This window comes from Phragmites australis, chromosome 12, assembly GCF_958298935.1.
Source record: "Phragmites australis chromosome 12, lpPhrAust1.1, whole genome shotgun sequence".
NCBI lineage: Eukaryota > Viridiplantae > Streptophyta > Magnoliopsida > Poales > Poaceae > Phragmites > Phragmites australis.
Window position 1 is genome coordinate 24,989,381 of NC_084932.1, and position 18,714 is coordinate 25,008,094.

Genomic DNA, 18,714 nt, shown 5'->3' on the forward strand with positions numbered 1-18,714 from the left:
CCCCAAACCCAAGTGCCACATCCAAGAGTTCATCAAAGTATCCAAAGAGATCACCCGATTGACAACATCCTTGGTGATATACAAAAGGAGGTAACCACTCGTTCTAAAATTGTAAATTTTTATGAATATTACTCTTTTGTTTCCTCTTTGGAACCTTTGAGGGTAGATGATGCACTTGGTGATCCAGATTGGTAATTACCATGCAAGAAGAGCTTAATAACTTCAAGAGAAATGAAGTCTGGTCCTTGGTGGAAAGGCACAATCAAAACGTGATCGGCACCAAATCAGTCTTCCGCAACAAACAAGATGAGAACGGGATCGTGACAAGAAACAAGGCAAGGTTGGTTGCTCAAGGCTTCACACAAATACAAAGTTTAGATTTTGGTGAGACTTATGCTCCAATAGCCAGGCTGGAGCCAATTCGTATATTACATGCCTATGCTACTCACCATGATTTCAAGCTATATCAAATGGACGTGAAGAGTGCTTTTCTTAATGGACCAATTTCCGAATTGGTATTTGTGGAGCAACCACCCAGATTTGAATATCTCAAGTATCTTTATTATGTGTACAAACTCCATAAGGCGCTCTATGTGCTTAATCAAGTACCTAGAGCATAGTATGAATGCCTTAGGGATTTTCTTATCAAGAAATGCTTTGAAATAGGTAAAGCTGATTCTACTATTTTCACTAAAAATGTTGATAATGATTTATTCATTTGCCAAATATATGTCAATGACATTATATTCGATTATACTAATAAAATATTTTGTGAAGAGTTTAGTAGCATTATGACGAAGAGGTTTAAGATGTCAATGATGGAGGAGTTGAAGTTTTTTCTAGGATTCTAAATCAAGCAACAAAAGGAATAGGCATTCATATGTTAAACCACATACATCAAAGATATTCTCAAGAAGTTTGACATGGAGAATGCTAAGCCCATCAAGACCCCAATGAAAGCTAATGGACATCTCGGACTAAATGAAGAAGGCAAGGTCATGGATCAAAAGGTATATCGCTCCATGACTGGTTCTTTACTTTACCTTTTGTGCATCTAGGCTAGATATTATGCTTAGTGTATGCATGCGTGCAAGATTTCAAGCCGCTCCAAAAGAGTGTCATTTAGTGGCCGTTAAGATAATTCTTAGATATTTGGTTCATACCCCTTACCTTGGCTTATGGTATCTTAAAGGTTCAACCTTTGACCATATCGGCTATTCGAACTCCGATTATGCTGGTTGTAAAGTAGATAGGAAGAGTATCTCAGGGACTTGAGAATTTTTGGATAGGTCCTTGGTATCTTGGTCCTCAAAGAAACAAAATTCCGTAGCCCTATCCACCGCCGAAGTCGAGTATGTTGCCGCGGGGGCTTGTCGTGCTCAACTACTTTAGATGAGGCAAACCTTAAGAGACTATGGCTACAACATGATCAAAGTTTCACTTTTGTGTGACAATGAGAGTGCCATAAAAATAGCTAATAATCTCGTGCAACACTCAACAACCAAACACATAGATATCTGACATCACTTCTTGAGAAACCACTCAACCAAAGGGGATATCAATATTCGCCATATGAGAACCAAAAAACAACTAGCCGATATCCTTACCAAGCCACTAGATGAGCAAAGGTTTTATGAGTTGAGAAATGAACTAAACATCTTAGATTCTTGTAACGTGGCTTGACTTATTGCATACAATTGATTATTATAGATTTCTATCTTTTTAGATAGAAATTTTCTAAAAGATAGGCTTAGAGTTGTGTGTTTTTAAAAGTTGGATCTTTGATCTTTGATCTCATCATGTCACTTATGGTTATAGTTATGGTTGGTTGATTGCTAGCTAATCACAAGTTGTATGATTTCTCATGTCCATCACAACACATCTCTCTCTCAAATCATCCTTGAAATCTATCTTTTCCCTCCTGCTGGACAAAGTTTGTCCGCAAAATTCTACAAAGAGTCTGTATATTTACGGAGACTCCGCAGTTGGATAATTATTCACCTTCTAACCTACCCGTTGGGTTAAAACTTCTCTCTCCACCAGTCATTCAGTCTTTTACACCGGCGCTCCTCTCTCTCCCTCAAGCTCTCCCTCTCTCTCTAAAGTTCTTCTCCTCAAAACTCAATCTCTGGTGTTTTGGAGGAGAAATCTTTGGAGACTCCGCATCTGCATCAAGACCAGCCCTTCGAGTGTAGATTCTTCGTGAAGTTCAGCATATCGACCTCAAGTTCACCTCCTCTCTCTCCCTATTGAGGTACAAATCAAGTTTTCACCCGATCTCTTCATTGGATGCCATATAGCGATATTCCTTTGGTAGATATCCTCCATAAGTGTTTTTGATTCTATATCCCTAGTGGCATTTCCATACCTCGGTAGAATCATTCGAAACAATTTAGGGTTTGGTCAGCAATCTACGGAGTGTCTGAAGATGTGCGGAGACTCTGTACAATTGCAAAAGATCTGCAATTTTTTGCGGAGACTCCGCAGTCTGTAGAACAAAGTCTAAACCGTGATTTCATTCTTCAATCTTGTTCCGACCTCTTCCATAGCTTATGCACCCTCTTTATCTCTCTATTGTGATGGAACATCCAAACCCAAGGGATCCAACAACTCAAGCTCGTAGTAAACGCTGCCATGACCCTCAAGCTCAAGGCTATGGAACTCCTCCCTTTGATGAGCCACATCAATCCGATATCACTTTTGGGGCAGGAGAACAACTAGATGAAGGAGGTGGTTCTCGCACGACTAGGGCAAGTGGTGGTCGTGTTAAGATTGCCGCAAAGAAGCAAGCACCCAAGAGAGGTGAAAGGAGTGGAAGTCAGGGCATTCGCATTGAAAAGCCTCAAGATAACATTACTGTTGTAGCTGTTGCTAGAAGGGCTAGGGGTCACAAGACCCAAGCGGAAAGAGATGAAGAACGGTTGGGCAAGTGGATTGATCCAAGGGTGTGTCCTATCATTCCTCCACATTTTGGTCTCAACTTTGGAGGGGATCAAGTGACATATAATGAGTTTTCAAAGATGCATTCTCCTCAACTCAACCAACTCTATGATCCTCGACTACCAAAGAGCTACAAGAATCAGGGATTAGTGGTTAAGAAAGAGAAGAAAAATGACCCCTACTTGTGGCCTAAAGTTGACTCTTTGGATGGACGGTTTTGGTGCCAATTTCATTTTGATTTCTATCTATCAGTCATCTACCGAAGCAAAATCAAGTCCATTATCCCTATGCAATACATAGATTGGAAATACATGAAAGAAGCCAATGATCCTATCTTTGATGAAGTCATTGATGCTTGCACGTAGAAAGGAATGAAAGATGTCATGGGATTCAAGTATAATTGAAATGAAGAAATCATTAATCAATTACATGCCTCTTTCTTCTTCAACACCCGCAAGAACGAGGTTTATTGGACAACACTTGGAATTCACTATTGCATAGACTACTTGACTTTCTCACGTCTTCTTGCTCTTGGATCACAAGACCATGAATATGGTACAATTTTTGTTGAGAAGAAGATCAAGAAATTTGATTTGGGTGAAATGTATGAGGATCCAAGATTGGCCGACGGCACCACTCATGGTTTGAAGCCGTATTTTCACTATCTCAACCTTCTGTTTCATCAGACCATAAATCCAAAGAGGTGAGATGGGACTAAGCTCCATGGCACGGTGAGAAACTTTCTTCTTAGAATGGCACCCGGTGAAAGACCCTTCAGTGTTGGTGAGTTCATTTGGGCCAAACTTTGTGATGCCATGAATGATGGTAGAAAGAGCCTTCCATATACTCCGTATATCATGTATGTCATTGAGAAGGTTACAAAGATCTCTTTCCCAAAGGATTGTATTCATGAGTCCTACCGTGTAAAAATGAAGGCATCCTCTAGGCCATCTCGTGGTTCAAGCTCATCTCGGGCAGCCCCGCCTCTATCTCGTGCTTCCTCTTCACAATCTCATGGTCGTGGCTCTCGTGGTCATGGCAAGTACATCAAAAATATGCTTCGCTCAATCTTCTCTATGTGCAAGTATAATGTCACAGAAGTGAATGAGCTAAGAAGAGAAGTAAAAGAAATCAAAGGGTATTTAGAGCTCCTCACTTCCCCTCATCAAGAAGTGCCTAATTTTGGAGATCCATTTGCCGAGTGGGAGGCAGCGGATCAAGAAGAAGAAGAAGAAGAGGTTTCTCCTCTGGCTCCCCGCTCTCGCCATGCTCGCTCTACTCATGGTGATATAGAAGAAAAAGAAGAAGAAGAAGAAGAAGAAAGCGAACAAGAGGGTGATTATCAAGAAGATGATGACAATGAGGATGAGGACGAGGCTGATGATAAGGATGATGACGAGTAGATGCTGATCTTCATAGTCTTTCCTTTTCTCCCTTTTTGGCGCTTGATGCCAAAGGGGGAGTGAAAGCTTATCCTTCATATACTCCTCTTGTAATAACTCTTTCTATCTTTTGTATGTGGTGGTTGGACATGAACTTGTGTGATTGTGATGTGCTACTAAGTTTTATTGTGCTAGTGTGAGCTCATATAATCTTGTGCTGAGATATGTTTAGATTAGAATCTGTCAAGTGTGGAGAGTCCACAAAAATATCCGAAGAGTCTGCATATTTGTGGAGACTCCACATAATTCTGCGGAGACTCCGCACATTGATAGAATTTCAAGTTATTGTTGTACATATCATGTCATACGCATCATGTTTTATGATCTTACACACCTGTTGTTGTTACACCCCCCCCCCCACAAATGCTATGATACAGGGGGAGTCTCCACACTATCCTAAAATTGTGCAATTGGCATTTAAGGTCAAATTTTTTGAAATTCATTTAAATACACACCTTTAGGGGAGATCTCTATACCATAAGGATTCAAGAGCTTGAATTATATACATCTTTTGTAAGATTTAATTGGATTGTTACCAATCACCAAAAAGGGAAGATTGAAAGTGCCTCTAGGCCCGTAAGTGGGTTTTGGTGATAACCACAAAATAATTAAAGAATTAATGAGTTTTATGAAGTATGGACAGGTGTAATTCGATCAAGTGAGAATTTGACACATGGTGATCCCCTAAAAAGGAAAAAGGAAAGCGGTACATGGATCGTATAGTTTTAAATTCATTTATTTTTGAAATTGAGTTTAGGATGTAGTACTATTAAGGGGGATACAAAATTTACTTATTTACGTAGAAACAGTGCTCAAAAGATCTAACAAAACTATAAGAGAAATATCGAGCACAACACTTGCACCTAGGTTAGCCCTAACCTTTTGAGAATGTGCAAATGCAGAAGGTCCGCACTTTTACGAAGTGCCACATTTTTCTACGTATAGTCCGCAGTTGAGCGGAGTTGGGGTTAACTGGGAGATGCGGAGGATCCGCACTTGTGCGGAGTGTCCGTATTTTTACGGAGAGTTCGCATTTTCACAGGTGTAATAGCTAGTTTTTTTGGAGTTGGGTATATATACCTCCTCACTCCCTCCTTTAGCTGGCTGCTGCTTTACACGAAAAAGTGAACAACTTTAGAGCAAAAAATACTCTCTCTCACCTTACTTTAGCTTGAGATTTGCTAAAATTTGAGAGTCTGGTTGGGAGATTGAGATGTAGTTCTTGTGAGCAAAACTCCAACCATTAAGCACTCATTTTCTTCGTCAAGCCAGTGATTTCGTGTTCGTTACTCTTGGTGGTTCATCCACCTAAATCGCTAGGCATAGCCCGTCAAGCTCCTAATCTTGTGGTGAGCCCCGGGACGTTTGTATTACCCCTACGATTGAGTAAGTAACCCTAGTTTGATCTTTTGTGGTTGCTTGGGTGAGGAAATGGTTGAAAGAGACATAGCTCTTTGTGAGCTCCTCAACAGAGACGTAGGCACTTATTTGTGGAGTGGCTGAACTTCGATGAATAAATTTTTGTGCCTCATTTGTCAATTTCTCGTGATTTGTTGCATTTACTTGTACCAATTGATTATTAGGGTTTCGACCCGATCTACTCTCTTGTGAAATTTGAGCTGCAGTTACTTGGTGAAATAAGTTGAAACATATCCTCTAGTGCTCGGTAATTTGTGGATTTGATCCACGTTGTTTTGCATAGGTGTCTACTTGAGTTTTCCTGAAATATCTGGAGTATCCGCATATATCTGTGGAACCTCTACAATTTTGTGGAGGTTCCAAATAATCTATGGAGAGTCCGCATATTTCTAATCCGCTGCATTTTAGTTTGTAAAAAAATTTAGGTTACGCTTATTAACCCCCCTCTAGGCGACATTAGATTCTTTTCAAGGTGTCAAGCCGACGGACTGACATCCCCTCATAGTCATAATGCCGCTGTGTTGCGAGTGTTGCGACTGGAGTGGAAAACCGACAAGGAGCCGAGAGCGAGGTGAGTAGCCATGGTCGAGGATGTCGTGCATGAGATAGCCGTGATTGACGTAACCATAGTCGAGGTTGCCATTGACGAGGAAGCCGTAGTTGAAGCCACGGGCGCAAGGAGGCACCATGGTGATGAGCGCAGGGAGGCCCGAGGGAAGAAGACGGTGGTGCGGACGAGGCAATCATCGAAGGAGAGGTCGATGCCAAAGTCGATGCAACCAAGGCCAAGGTCTAGGAACGCGTCGGGGATGAAGGCATGTACCAGTGTTGCCAGTACCGGACGCACCAAAATAGGGAGCCCAACCATGCACCAGTGTCTGAGGGACTAGCAGAGAAGGCCTCGACGGTCGCGGTGCGTAGAGCGGCGAGGAGGAGAGTGCCGATTGGGATCAATTTTTGGAGTAGACAAAGTAGTCGAGGAGAAGACTGCGATGTTGGCGATGAGGTTGTGCTTGACGAAGGCGGAAGAGGAAGATAGAACCAGCGGCCTGGAGCGGTGATGCTGGTGTCAGAGAAAGCGTGGCGGCAGTGCTCGAACAACTCAGCGAAGAACACACGAACAACGTGATGAAGACCAAGGGCACCGACGACTAAGGCGATGGCGCGCGAGATGGTGATGTAGGGCAATGGAAGGATCCTCCGTTCGGTCGGACCACACCATGGAGGGTGCGGTGGCGCTACATAGGCACAGACCATGGGCGGCAGCACTGCAGCCCGAAGGCAACGAAGCAGTAGCCCTGGTTCTTGAGAAGGGGTACGCGCGTACTGGAGGAGGACGGGAGCCGCTACCGATCGGCTAAGAGGAGCTATGTGCGATCAGCTAATCATACCGAGGGCACGTGAGGCAGTCGTGGTGGAGGCGTCCCGATTGTTGGAGGCCACGATGAACTGACAAGGAGTGAAGTGCGGACATGGCAGCCGGGCGCCATGCGCCCAGCCGTGCCGCATAGGTGGAGATGATTTCGTGGCGTGTGGAGGCGTGTTGACGGAGATGGGCATTGGTCCAGCATGTGGAAACGGGCGGTGCGGATCCAGGCCATGCGCATGGAGATGGGTGACGTGTCTCGTGCATAAGTGTGTGGAGACGATCGACGCAGGAAATGGTGATGGTGACTGGCAACATCCAGACGCATAGAGAAGGTGGTCGGTGTCAAAACTGAGGTCGAAGGAGAGGCGCGCGAAGACGATGGGCGGCGAGCGACGCAAACCGATCTTGGATTGGAAAAACTAAAGAGAAACACCGATCAACAACCGGTGAAAAAAGAAAGCCCGATCAACGGATCAGGAAAAGACTCTCTAGAGCGACTAATCCACACGATCGATGGCGCAAACCCTAGGTACGGACTACGCTGCCCCTAGCAAAGATCATGGCATGCGAGACTGCAATGAGGAACTATGTAGGAAGAATAGATTGTGTGGGATGAATTGCATTGAGCCTCTCGGGCGATATAAATAGAGTATAGAGACTTGGGGCAAGAAGCCTCCCCGATACATAGGGTAGTACGGAATTACAAATCCTAACTACCAAATATACTCTAACAGTGACAAATTAGAAATATTCTCTAAACTCATTGAATTATTTTCTGAAACAAAGTATGTGACAGCCAATATTTTCTTCCCTAAAGTATATGTAATCAAACTTAAAATTAATTTTTGGAAAGAAAATGAAGATGAGACAGTTAGAAAAATGTTTGCTGTCATGATAGATAAGTATGATAAGTATTAGCCTGACATCTAAGGTCTCATGGTGTTATTTCTATTATTCTTGATCCATGTCTTAAGATGGCAATGTTACATGCTTGCTATATTGCTCATTTGGGGGAAGAAGCCGCTGAGAAATATGTTACAAAGAGCCATAAATTGTTAACTAAGTTGACAAATTAGTATAAGTGTAGTTTGAGCAAGAGGGTGTGGGTACATTATCTAGTGGTTCTTCTTCTTCAATTAGTACAGCTGTTGTCTTGACACTATTCAAAACACTTGCTGAAAGTAAGAAGACTACTAGTCTTGTTAAAGTCAAGAATGAGCTAGATCACTATTTAGAGGAAGAAAATCTTCTTCATGATGAGAATGCGGATTTTGATATCTTTGGTTGGTGGAAGATGGCTGAAACTCGTTATCCCACCATGAGATTGATTAAAGGTGACATTTTGGTTATTCCAATAACCATAGTGGCATATGTCTTACCCCAAAAATGTTGGAATCTTTGATGTGTAGCCAATGTTGATCACGGCACACTCGGTAAATAAATGTGCATTTGCAATATATGTTACTTCTCATATGTAGACTACATCTACTAATGTACATGATAATTTGATTGTAGATCAAGATGATGGAAATATCAATAGATTTTGGTCATGTCTTGAAGACATTGAAGAAGAAATGAAGTAAGAATCTTGCACATTTTTGTTGACTCTGATTAATAAACTACCTCGTTATTTAGTGATGCTTTATTAATATTTATTTGCATGGTTAGGCTTGATGTCTTGTTGAACAATGCTCGTTTGTGTTGCACTAATCATTATTGAATTGTGAAATAATATGTTGTATGTGTGAACTATGTGATAATGCACTAATTTGATATACATGCTAAGATGTTTATCCATTAATCATACTTGTTCATTAATCATCATCTTATTTGAGATGCATATTTAAATTGATGATATTATTATTACATACTTGATCTTATATTGAATGTATTTATACATGATTACTATATTAACGGGTATACGGATGTATCCATAGGTATATAATACCCGTAGGTGACGGGAATGGATGTCAGTTTTTACTCATGACAAGTAATAGGTGCGAGCACAGATTTAGTAATTAGCTCACATATATGAATTTATATAATTTCTACTCATACATTCGTAGATATATAATATCTATAGATGAAGGTACAGATGTCAATTTTTACGCATAATATGTAATAGGTGCGAACATTGATTTAAAAATTAACTCATATGTACTAATTTATATAACTTCTACTCATCATATATATTGTATCCGTTGCAATTCGTAATCTCGTCCACATTCACTTCACTGTAGTGAGTACTAGTATTGCATCCCTCCGTTGCGCTGCCGCTCCGTCCAGTCCTGTCTTGTCTCAGCTCTCCACGTCACCACCACACCACTGGCCGGCGGGCCCCACCCGCCCGCCCCTTCCCCCGTCCTTCTCCCTGCCCGCTTCGCTTCCGATCTACACCACCCACCCACCCACCCCACGCCTCCCGCGAGATCTCCCCCCCCCCCCCGTCCGCCTCCGCCTCCGCCTCCGCTCCACCCCCATGGATCTCCCTCGCCTCGCCGCGCTCGTGGCCACGCTCGCCATCGCCGGCGGGTGGTGGGGCCGTGGCGCGGAGGCGTCGATCCACACCTACGACCGGGAGCCCTTCCGCGAGGTGGGCAACGCGTTCCTTCTCTCCGGCGGCAGCGAGGGCATCGTCGCCGACGGGGCCGACCCCGCCAGCCCCGCCTCGTCCTTCATCAAGTAGGCACTCCCTCCTCCTCGTCTGATGGTTGCAGAGCCCAGTTGCTCGCCCGGCCGTAGTTTCTAGAAGCTGTTGCTGCGGGGTCGGGAGCGTGTGTTGCTCGATTCGAGTCTGGGGAGAATCGGTTTTCTGCGCTTGTCACGGGAATGGGCTAGGCTGCAGGTGGTGGTGCGTTTCTTGCTTAGTGGCGTTCTGTTGGAACCTTTTTTTTTTTTTTTTGGCTCCTGGGTCTTGAGTGCGTGATTCGTGATAAAATGGATATATTGTCAACGTTTCTGCTGGAATTTTTTAACGTAAAGGTGGATAGGGATGTGGATTCACATAGCTGCGATGCATCTACCTTTTTGAAATTTTTAGAATGCTAATAGCGCTGCCCGTGTTCCTCTCAACGTGAGATTCTTTAGTTGTTTGTGTTCAATTTGTGTCAAACCAGTTAAATATTTTTAGTGTTATATGACCGCCTTCGTAATTTGTGTTCAATTTGTTGTTTTAATAGTGCAGGTGGTGCCGCCACATTTGAACTAATGCAGGTTTCAGGATAGTCAATTTCAGTTGCATAACTTGGATTAGCCATATAATTGGAGATTTAAATACATTCATGTAGTCTTTTCCTTTTACAGAACATAAATAGGCTTACACTGTTCTTAAATTTGTACATATGGCTTTACTAATTGGCTACATTTAGAAACTTGCATGATGTGGTGTGCTGTAGAATTTGGTATTAACTAGATTGCCTGGCTTACTGTCTCAGGTTTGTCAATGTTACTTTCTGGAGAACCGTGGAAGCAGCAGAATCACACACAAAAATGGCTCATAGTACAGGCCTGGTACAAGCTATTCTTTTTGAAGCAGCAGATCGGGATAATATCGGGGGATCAGCATATGGTGGACAGAGGTCCATATGTTGTACCCCAGACCTTGCTAAACTAGAGGGCTGCAAGCAAGGAGAAGTAATCAGGAGGCCATCCTCCGATGATCCAGATTGGCCTGTTGTGCTAGACACACACTTCAGCGCGAATTACCTTTCAGTGAAGTTAGAAGATGATCAAGTGCACATTACAAAGACAGGCATGTACAGCTTGTTCTTCATTTCTTGTGATCCAAAACTGAGAGGCCTTACTATGAGTGGGAAGACTATCTGGAGGAATCCTGGTGGGTATCTACCTGGAAGAATGGCACCTCTGATGAAATTCTACGTTATCATGTTGCTGGTGTATCTATTGGTCATGGTTGTTTGGTTTAGCCAGTATATAAGGTTTTGGAGGGATATATTGCCAATCCAGAATTGGATCATGCTAGTCATTGCCCTTGGCCTGTTTAATATGACATTATGGTACTTTGAATACTTAAACTTTAACAGTAGTGGTGTACGGCCAATTGGAATCACAACTTGGGTGGTCACTGTTGGGGCCATCAGAAAAACAGTTTCCCGTCTACTGATCCTTTCTATCTCAATGGGATATGGTGTTGTTCGCCCAACTTTGGGAGGTCTCACTTCCAAGGTGTTGCTCCTTGGACTTACATATTTCCTGGCGTCTGAATTGCTGGACATTGCAGAAAATGTTGGAACAATTAATGATATATCAGGCAAAACAAGGCTTTTCCTGGTCCTTCCTGTTGCATTTTTGGATGCTTTTCTCATACTTTGGATTTTCACTTCTCTTTCCCACACTCTTGAGAAGCTACAGGTAAGCTAAATCTAGTGCAACTTTTCATGTACAAGCCTTTCTAATAGTTTTTCTATTCTTTATGTAAATTCGACCTGATATTTACTTTGTGGGTTTTTTTGCAAATTGTAGTATTGCCACTAGTTAGATGTGTTCAGAAAGAGGGCAAGTAGGACAGGCTTATGAGTAGTTAGAATAGAATTTATTAGCAAGTCTGTTGAATCCTCGATGTAGACTTGTGTATTTGTGTTCTTCTTGAACTTACTGCTTTTCTCATTCATCAGGCAAGAAGAAGTTCTGTGAAGTTGGATATATACAGAAAGTTTACAAATGCATTGGCGGTTTCTGTGATAGCTTCAGTAGCCTGGATTGGTTATGAGGTATATTAATTTCTCTATACAAGAACAATGTGCTGCATGTCTTCTAACTACACCAGATCATCTTACTGCTTTTTGGTCCATTTTTCTGTAAGATTTATGAAGATCCGAGTTTTTCATTATCTTCATAAGGTTTTGAAATTGTGCCTTCAAAATACAAAAAAGGACTGGACTAGTAGAAATGAGCTCTTTTCTTATTCATATGTTGTTTGGTTACATTTGATTGTTATTATTTCACTGTTTTCTAAAATACAGGTTTCTCTGTGATTGTTTTAAATATATTCTCAAATGCATCTGCCTTATTTAGGAAATATCACCATTGGCATGTCTTTGTTGCACCCCCACTGATGTACCCCTTTTGACACAACACCTTCTATGGAAAATCTTGACAAATTACTTTCAGAAGACTAACTTAGGTTTCAAGTCTGAACATCAACTTTCCTAAACTAATGATTGTGCTTCGAAGAAGTTTACTTTGTCCGCAATAATTACAAATTTGCAGTAATAAGTGTCAGATGTTAGTCTTATGTAATGCTGGATCAAACTATGTACGAGAAATATAGGACTGTAAAAAAATATCAGTATGTCAACATTTCTCATTGGTGATAATAGTGGACTTTACTTATTTGTATTGATGGAATCTGCTTTAGCTGAGGATCCTCTTTTTAATTGACATCTACATTAGTGAGCTTTGTCTCAAAATAAATATGTGCTTACTAGTACCACCACCAAAGGCATGAAATTGATTGATGGACGGCATGCAGTTTTGATCAATGCATGTGTTCATGGGCTGATAGGTTGGCTGAAGATATTCCGATTCATGAGCCTCTGGGATCAAACTCTCTTTCTCGTACATGAAGATGTCCTAGTTTCCTTGCTGATCTATAATCATTTAAGCTGGCTTAATTAATCTGAAGCTTCTTTTTCAGAGAATATTCAGTTTTAGAACCCTATAGATTGAATAACCTGCTGTGTTACCCTGGCTTTATTCTGCAGGTCTATTTCAAAGCGACAGACCCCTATAGCGAGAGGTGGCAGAGCGCCTGGATCATAACTGCCTTCTGGGATGTTCTTGCATTTGTGTTGCTTGTTGTGGTTTGTTATCTGTGGGCACCGTCCCAAAGCTCGCAAAGGTAACTATCTTCGCTCTTCAGTGGCCTGGAACCTTAAAAATGTGTGATCTAGCCGTTTGCCAGTTGTTACTTTACCAACTTATCATCCATTAAGTGCCGAGAGTTACCTACTCCATCATTAGAAAATATCAGTTCTTCTATATGTTTAGGAACCACCACGTAGCTAATCGTGATTCCTTTTGTCCAGATATGCATATTCAGGTGAAGCTGCTGACGATGACGAGGAGGAGGCTCAATCTCTGACGAAGGGAACCGATGGTGAAGTAGGGATGGTAAAGATTGATAAGGACAGAAATGCTGGTGTTAGCCATGTTTTCAGCTTGGAAGGTGAGACTGAAGAGGACAAGCGGGAATAGTATTTTTCTCGTTCCTTACGCTCAGGTCCCGGAAAATGAAGTGATTTGTTGGAGCAAGAATGTTTCAAGATTACTTTCTTTTCCCTCTTCTTTTTGGTGGTTCAATTCCCTTCAGCTCCAAGTTTACACAAGTTCTGTTGTAGAAGTGCCGATTTTATCCATTCCCGTGAGAGTAATGGTTGAGTTTGATGTAGACGTCACATAGGCCAAGATGTTGCATTATTTATAACAATGTACATATCTGTTTTATTTTGCCGGTTGCTCACAGTCCAATGCATATCACACCCTGTATGAAACTGGTGAGCTGAGCATTGACAGATTGGTTCCCCTAATTGAGTGGAAGACTGGAAGTTCACATTCAAGAATCAGAAAACTATACCCTGGCTACTGTGAATCAATCTGTGCGGAAAAACTTTGAATATTGGCATATAACAAGCTGAGCTTGTAAAAATTGGCATTGGGGGAGTTGTCTGTTGCTCAGACATATCTCCTCTGTAACATTATAAAACGAGCTCTCAGGTCAAACCTCATCATCAGGAATCATATACATTGGACTATGCAGGTCAGTTTTTAAGCCCTTATATCAACTGTGTTACTTGTCTTCCCGAATTACTCCCACAGCAGCTGATAACTGACGGGCAGTTCCAGGCTTCGTGGTTTCATGTGCTTCTCTCAAAGGAATCTGCGGATTCGACTGCAGTACATTGCCACCTTCACATCCTCAGTGCTTACCTTTATAATATATTACAAGTGTATAACTCCCATGAAAAGGTTCAGGATAACTGGTGTTCGCCTTCAATCAGCAGCAAGAGGTTGATCATTCTTGGCAATTAACTCGGCAGAATTCTGCTCGGCCCATACAGCTGCGTCCAGGTACCCAAGCTCATATAATTTGTCGAGAATTTCATCTTCCGCAGGTTCCAGAGCCCAGTTAAACAGCTGCAATTGGTTTGAGCTTTGAGAGTAAGTGCAACAATAATAAACCATGGAATTGAAGAATGTACACGTTGGAAAAATGAATAACCTGTCTTGGACTAGCCCTGTTCTCTGGATTGCAGTCTGGACTAATCCCAATATCTTGCAATCCCAGTCGGCTGGCTGGAAAAGCACATATTTGGACCTACAAGGATAGGCACAATGCTATCAATGAGCACTGCGAAATGAACATATAGCATGGCACTGGCACATATCATGTATTCATGTTTTATGAAAGGGAACTATGTGCACGAGACGCCAAATAGTAAGCCAGGGCTTATCTTGTGCTTCCTTTTACGCTTAGTTTTGATATATACTATGATTTAGCAGCACCATGTCATGGATCCCGATAAACATAATATCCAAAGCTCAAAAATAGAAATATTTGTACCATTAAAAAGAAAGAAAAAAAAAGAAACAATAATGCTTGTGATCAGTATTGCAAGAACCCAGAACAAAAACTGCATACATACCGTTTCGGAAGCAGAAGTGGGTGGCATAAACAATGTAAGCCCCCCATCAATGCATAGCCTGTTACGAAAGAAAGTTGCCGGCCTGGGAGCTAAGTATCTGAAATTAGAACAAAACAACCATTTAACTCTTCTACGGAAAACATAACTAAAGACACATACAGTGTTAGGAAAGAACAGCTTAGCTGAATCTTACCCAGGAATAAAAGAGGATGTAATGACAGCATTAATGACATCTTCTTTGGAGTCAAATTGGTCGACCAGTAAGCCCCTAGGCCTCCAGGACAGCTGGGTAATGGCAACTGCATGAGAAGAATATAAGCATTATCAAAATGGCAAAGCCAATTAAGTTACTTCTTGAAAGCAAAATACAAGAAACATGGAGAGGCGATGAAGCTTACCACGGATTCTTCCATTGCATCTAATATGCAGATCATCTGGGAGAAACTTGTCTAGGACATCCTTGAGTACAGCCTACACAAGTGCACAGGATTAGAACTTACAAGGTAAACCCTAGTCAAATTCAATCAGCTAATACAAATACAGATTGTTTAGTGACTGGATGTCATATACACAAATGTATGCGGTTCTCCTAACATATTCCAGAAAATTTTGATGACATCCACAGGAGGAACAAGAAAAAGGTAAATTCCATGTTGAATCATTATAGTAAAGCAAACACCAATAATTCAAATACCGTTCATAATAATAATAAAACAGAACATGTAAGCGTAAATCATAGATAGTTGGGTGAATTAGTTTTCTAAAAAAACGGAATGCATACCCCAAGTCGAAATGCAGTCCCTTTGCTCCGGCAGTTGTCAGCCAGAACCTTGGTCACCTGCAGAGCATCTTGCATTGTGTTCCCGGATGCAATCACTGCACAGATTATGGCACCAGCTGATGAGCCAGCTAACGGAGTTCTCTCCTAATATAAGTTCCAGAAAACAAAACCTTTTATAAGAAGGGCTGCACAACAGAACGAATAAGAGCGCAGAATCTATCACACCGACGTCATGGATCACATAGACACATGGGCTCCCATGCATAACTGTCACGCACAAACTAGCATGGAATCAACAGCTCCCAAGACACTAAACAGTTTGTCAAGTAAAGAAATCAACACGAATTTATCATTCTTATCTGGAACAATGACACAAGTTACAATTCATCCTAACAAGATCGTATCGCATTCGTTGTTTTCTTTTCTTCTAGAAAAGTGTATCGCATCCATTGTTACAGCAGCGAATACGCAGTCACATGGCAGAGATAAATGGATTATGGAGATGGGAGATGGGGGAAGCGCACGTACGGTGATGTATCCCCGGTCCATGAGGCACTGCGCGGCGCCGAGGTGGTAGGGGAAGAGCAGCCCGGCCGCGGAGAAGCTGAACCCGGGGCTGGTGAGCTCCCGGCGCCGCCGCTCCGCCTCCACGTCCTCAGGCCGCTGCTCCCAAACCACCTCGTCCCTCGCCTCCACCTCCTCCACCGCGGGCGCCGCCGACCCCCTGCCCCCGACCCCGCGCACCAGCAGCGCCGCCAGGCCCAGGAACAGCTCCCCCGTCCTCACCGCCAGCGACCTCCCCTCCTCGGCCGGGACCGCGGGCTCCGGAGGCGCCGGCTCGGGGTCGCGCCGCGCGGCGGCGCGCGCGAGCAGGAAGCGAGACCGGGACGGGCGCGCGGCCGGGGCGGGAGGGTTATGGGTGGGTGGTGGCCGGGGCGGGAGGCGGGAGGGGATGGAGGAGGAGCAGAAGGGGAGGAAGGAGGAGGCCATGAGGGCTCCTCGTCGGCCGGCGCGGCCGCCGGCGCGTGTGCACGCGCGGAGCATACGGATAAGCGGGCCGGACTCTTCTGCTACGTCGTTTTGCGCGTGGAAAATCACAGGGGGAAATCAGAAAAAAAAAAAAAAAAAAAAAAAAACCAGGCGATATTGGATTCGATCCGTTTGGTCCATGGAATCTTTTTCCCCAAGCATGTAATTTTTGGGTTTATTTCACCGAGCTCTAGATCAACAACTATGGAAACTAGGTATTTTTAACTTAAAATTTTATATACTTTAAGCTATAAGTACAATAAGGGTTAAGATGAGTTATTTTATTTCTATTTTATTATAAAAATAGAAATGTAAATCATCTTGTCTTAACCTACAAACTTAAAATCAAACATAAAACTAGGAGTTAGAGCCTATCAAACTGGATGTCTACAATATAGTGTTATATTTGGATCCCTAAGAGTTAGTTCACGTATCAACGACCACGTCAATCACAATGACTTAACTTCGAAGGATCGCATGGGTCACTTGCCCAACACACAACAATTTTTTCAGAAAAAAAAAATTAAGTTGTTCTAAAAAAATGTTCCAGCACCAAGTCATTTATTCAGTGGTGTCACATGATCTGGAGAGGAGAAGGAGGAGTAGTAGCGAACAAAGTAGGAAGGGCGATGGCGCTGGTAGCACAGGCCCAACGACAGAGGCAGTCCAGTGTCGACCGCAAGCGGGAAGAGGAGTGTGCCTAGATGCAAGGAGCACATGTCGCCCATGGGTTCACTCGCATTCTCACTCGTCCTCCACAAAGAAGAGCAGCCATTACTGATGACCCATCGTATTCGATTTTTTTTCTTGAATAATAGTATTTTAATGAAACTTTGTAAAAATAAAATTTAAAAATGAAAAAATACAAAATTAGATGCCAGTCAGCACTCTGAGTGCCGGCTAGGCTCCTGTTGGCACTCGAAGTGCCGACATCTGATGTGGCACGCACGTGGCAGTGTGGTTAGAGACGTATAGGCACGTGGAGTATGGACATGTCCTTACTCCCACGGCCAGTAGGGCTCGACAGACTTGCCGGCCCATTTGCATGGCGACTGTCTTGTCGGCATGTGAAGTACCAACAAATCTATTATTTTATTTTTATTTTTTTGCAAAATGAGGAATTATTTTTTGCAACAATACAATGTGACTCTGAGTGCCGACATATCTTGCGTAGCTCTTTGTCGGCACTTGGAGTGTCGACAGGACCTACACAACCGACAACCTTTGTGGCGCCGACTTGGTACGACGCCAACCACCTGTCAGCACTCATAATGCCGATATGTTTCTAGTCGACGAGTGCCGACTAGCACCTGTTTTTGCAATCTTTCATTAAAATTTTATTATTTTAAAAAATCATCGTCTTCTGCTTTGAGTTTCTAATTAGTGATCACGTAGCTCTCACGTGCCGAGGCATGACAGTAAATACTTAAGGCTGATGCTTAGGCATCTACGAGTCTCAGCTCTCGGTCAACCCCTTGCTCCAGAGTTGTACAATAGGAACAGTATATACTAACTAGTTCTCCCATCTAGATCTAGGATCCAGCTCCTACATCAGCAAGAGTCCCCCTCTTCTCCGAGCCCGAGGTTGACAAGACGCCCTCACTGCCGATCTATGACCCTGATCATCGTGACCTCGTGACCCTGACTGAGATCCATCCAGTCCAGTGCCCGGCTTCGCCCTGCTCTGCTCGTCTTCCCCTCCAGCAGGACCCCCGGCCCACCACGGGATGGGAACGAGAACGCAATGTGCTGTGCCGTGCCGGTCCATCAGCTGTAGAAGAGAAGAGATCGAAAACGAAAGATGGGGAGGCGCCGACGCGGGAGCCACAGCACCAGCGCTCTTCTTCCTCCACGGTCCTCGGTGCGCAACGCGTAGGAATCGAACCGTTTCGTGCGAATTCTTGTAGAATCACCTGCACCGTCTAGAACAAGAACAGCACAAGGAATTGTGGGCACGTTTGGATTCTGCCCGGACTTGCCAAATACTTGGTGGATGTTTTCCGCATCAGCAGTTCACCCAAGCACGGGCGAGAAAATATACTACGAGGGCTAGGCGAGCCAACCTCGAGG

At 43.2% G+C, this 18,714-nt stretch overlaps 3 protein-coding genes across 3 annotated transcripts; 2 read left to right on the forward strand and 1 right to left on the reverse strand.

The window, feature by feature from the left end:
* The first annotated feature begins 3,755 nt into the window (after positions 1-3,755).
* On the forward strand, positions 3,756-4,343 carry LOC133886430 (uncharacterized). The gene has a single exon (XM_062326139.1). It carries the CDS (start codon positions 3,756-3,758, stop codon positions 4,341-4,343), a length of 588 nt encoding a protein of 195 aa, XP_062182123.1.
* Positions 4,344-9,587: 5,244 nt separating this feature from the next.
* Positions 9,588-13,653, forward strand: LOC133886275 (uncharacterized). The gene is made up of 5 exons (XM_062326028.1): positions 9,588-9,852; positions 10,605-11,541; positions 11,805-11,900; positions 12,894-13,030; positions 13,218-13,653. The coding sequence occupies exons 1-5, from the start codon at positions 9,650-9,652 to the stop codon at positions 13,384-13,386; spliced, it is 1,542 nt and encodes a 513-aa protein (XP_062182012.1). The 5' UTR covers positions 9,588-9,649; the 3' UTR covers positions 13,387-13,653.
* Positions 13,654-13,786: 133 nt separating this feature from the next.
* Positions 13,787-16,704, reverse strand: LOC133886276 (uncharacterized). The gene is made up of 7 exons (XM_062326029.1): positions 16,144-16,704; positions 15,616-15,759; positions 15,233-15,305; positions 15,028-15,133; positions 14,835-14,931; positions 14,411-14,506; positions 13,787-14,325 (listed from the first exon to the last, which is right to left on the reverse strand). The coding sequence occupies exons 1-7, from the start codon at positions 16,657-16,659 to the stop codon at positions 14,182-14,184; spliced, it is 1,176 nt and encodes a 391-aa protein (XP_062182013.1). The 5' UTR covers positions 16,660-16,704; the 3' UTR covers positions 13,787-14,181.
* Positions 16,705-18,714: the final 2,010 nt, after the last annotated feature.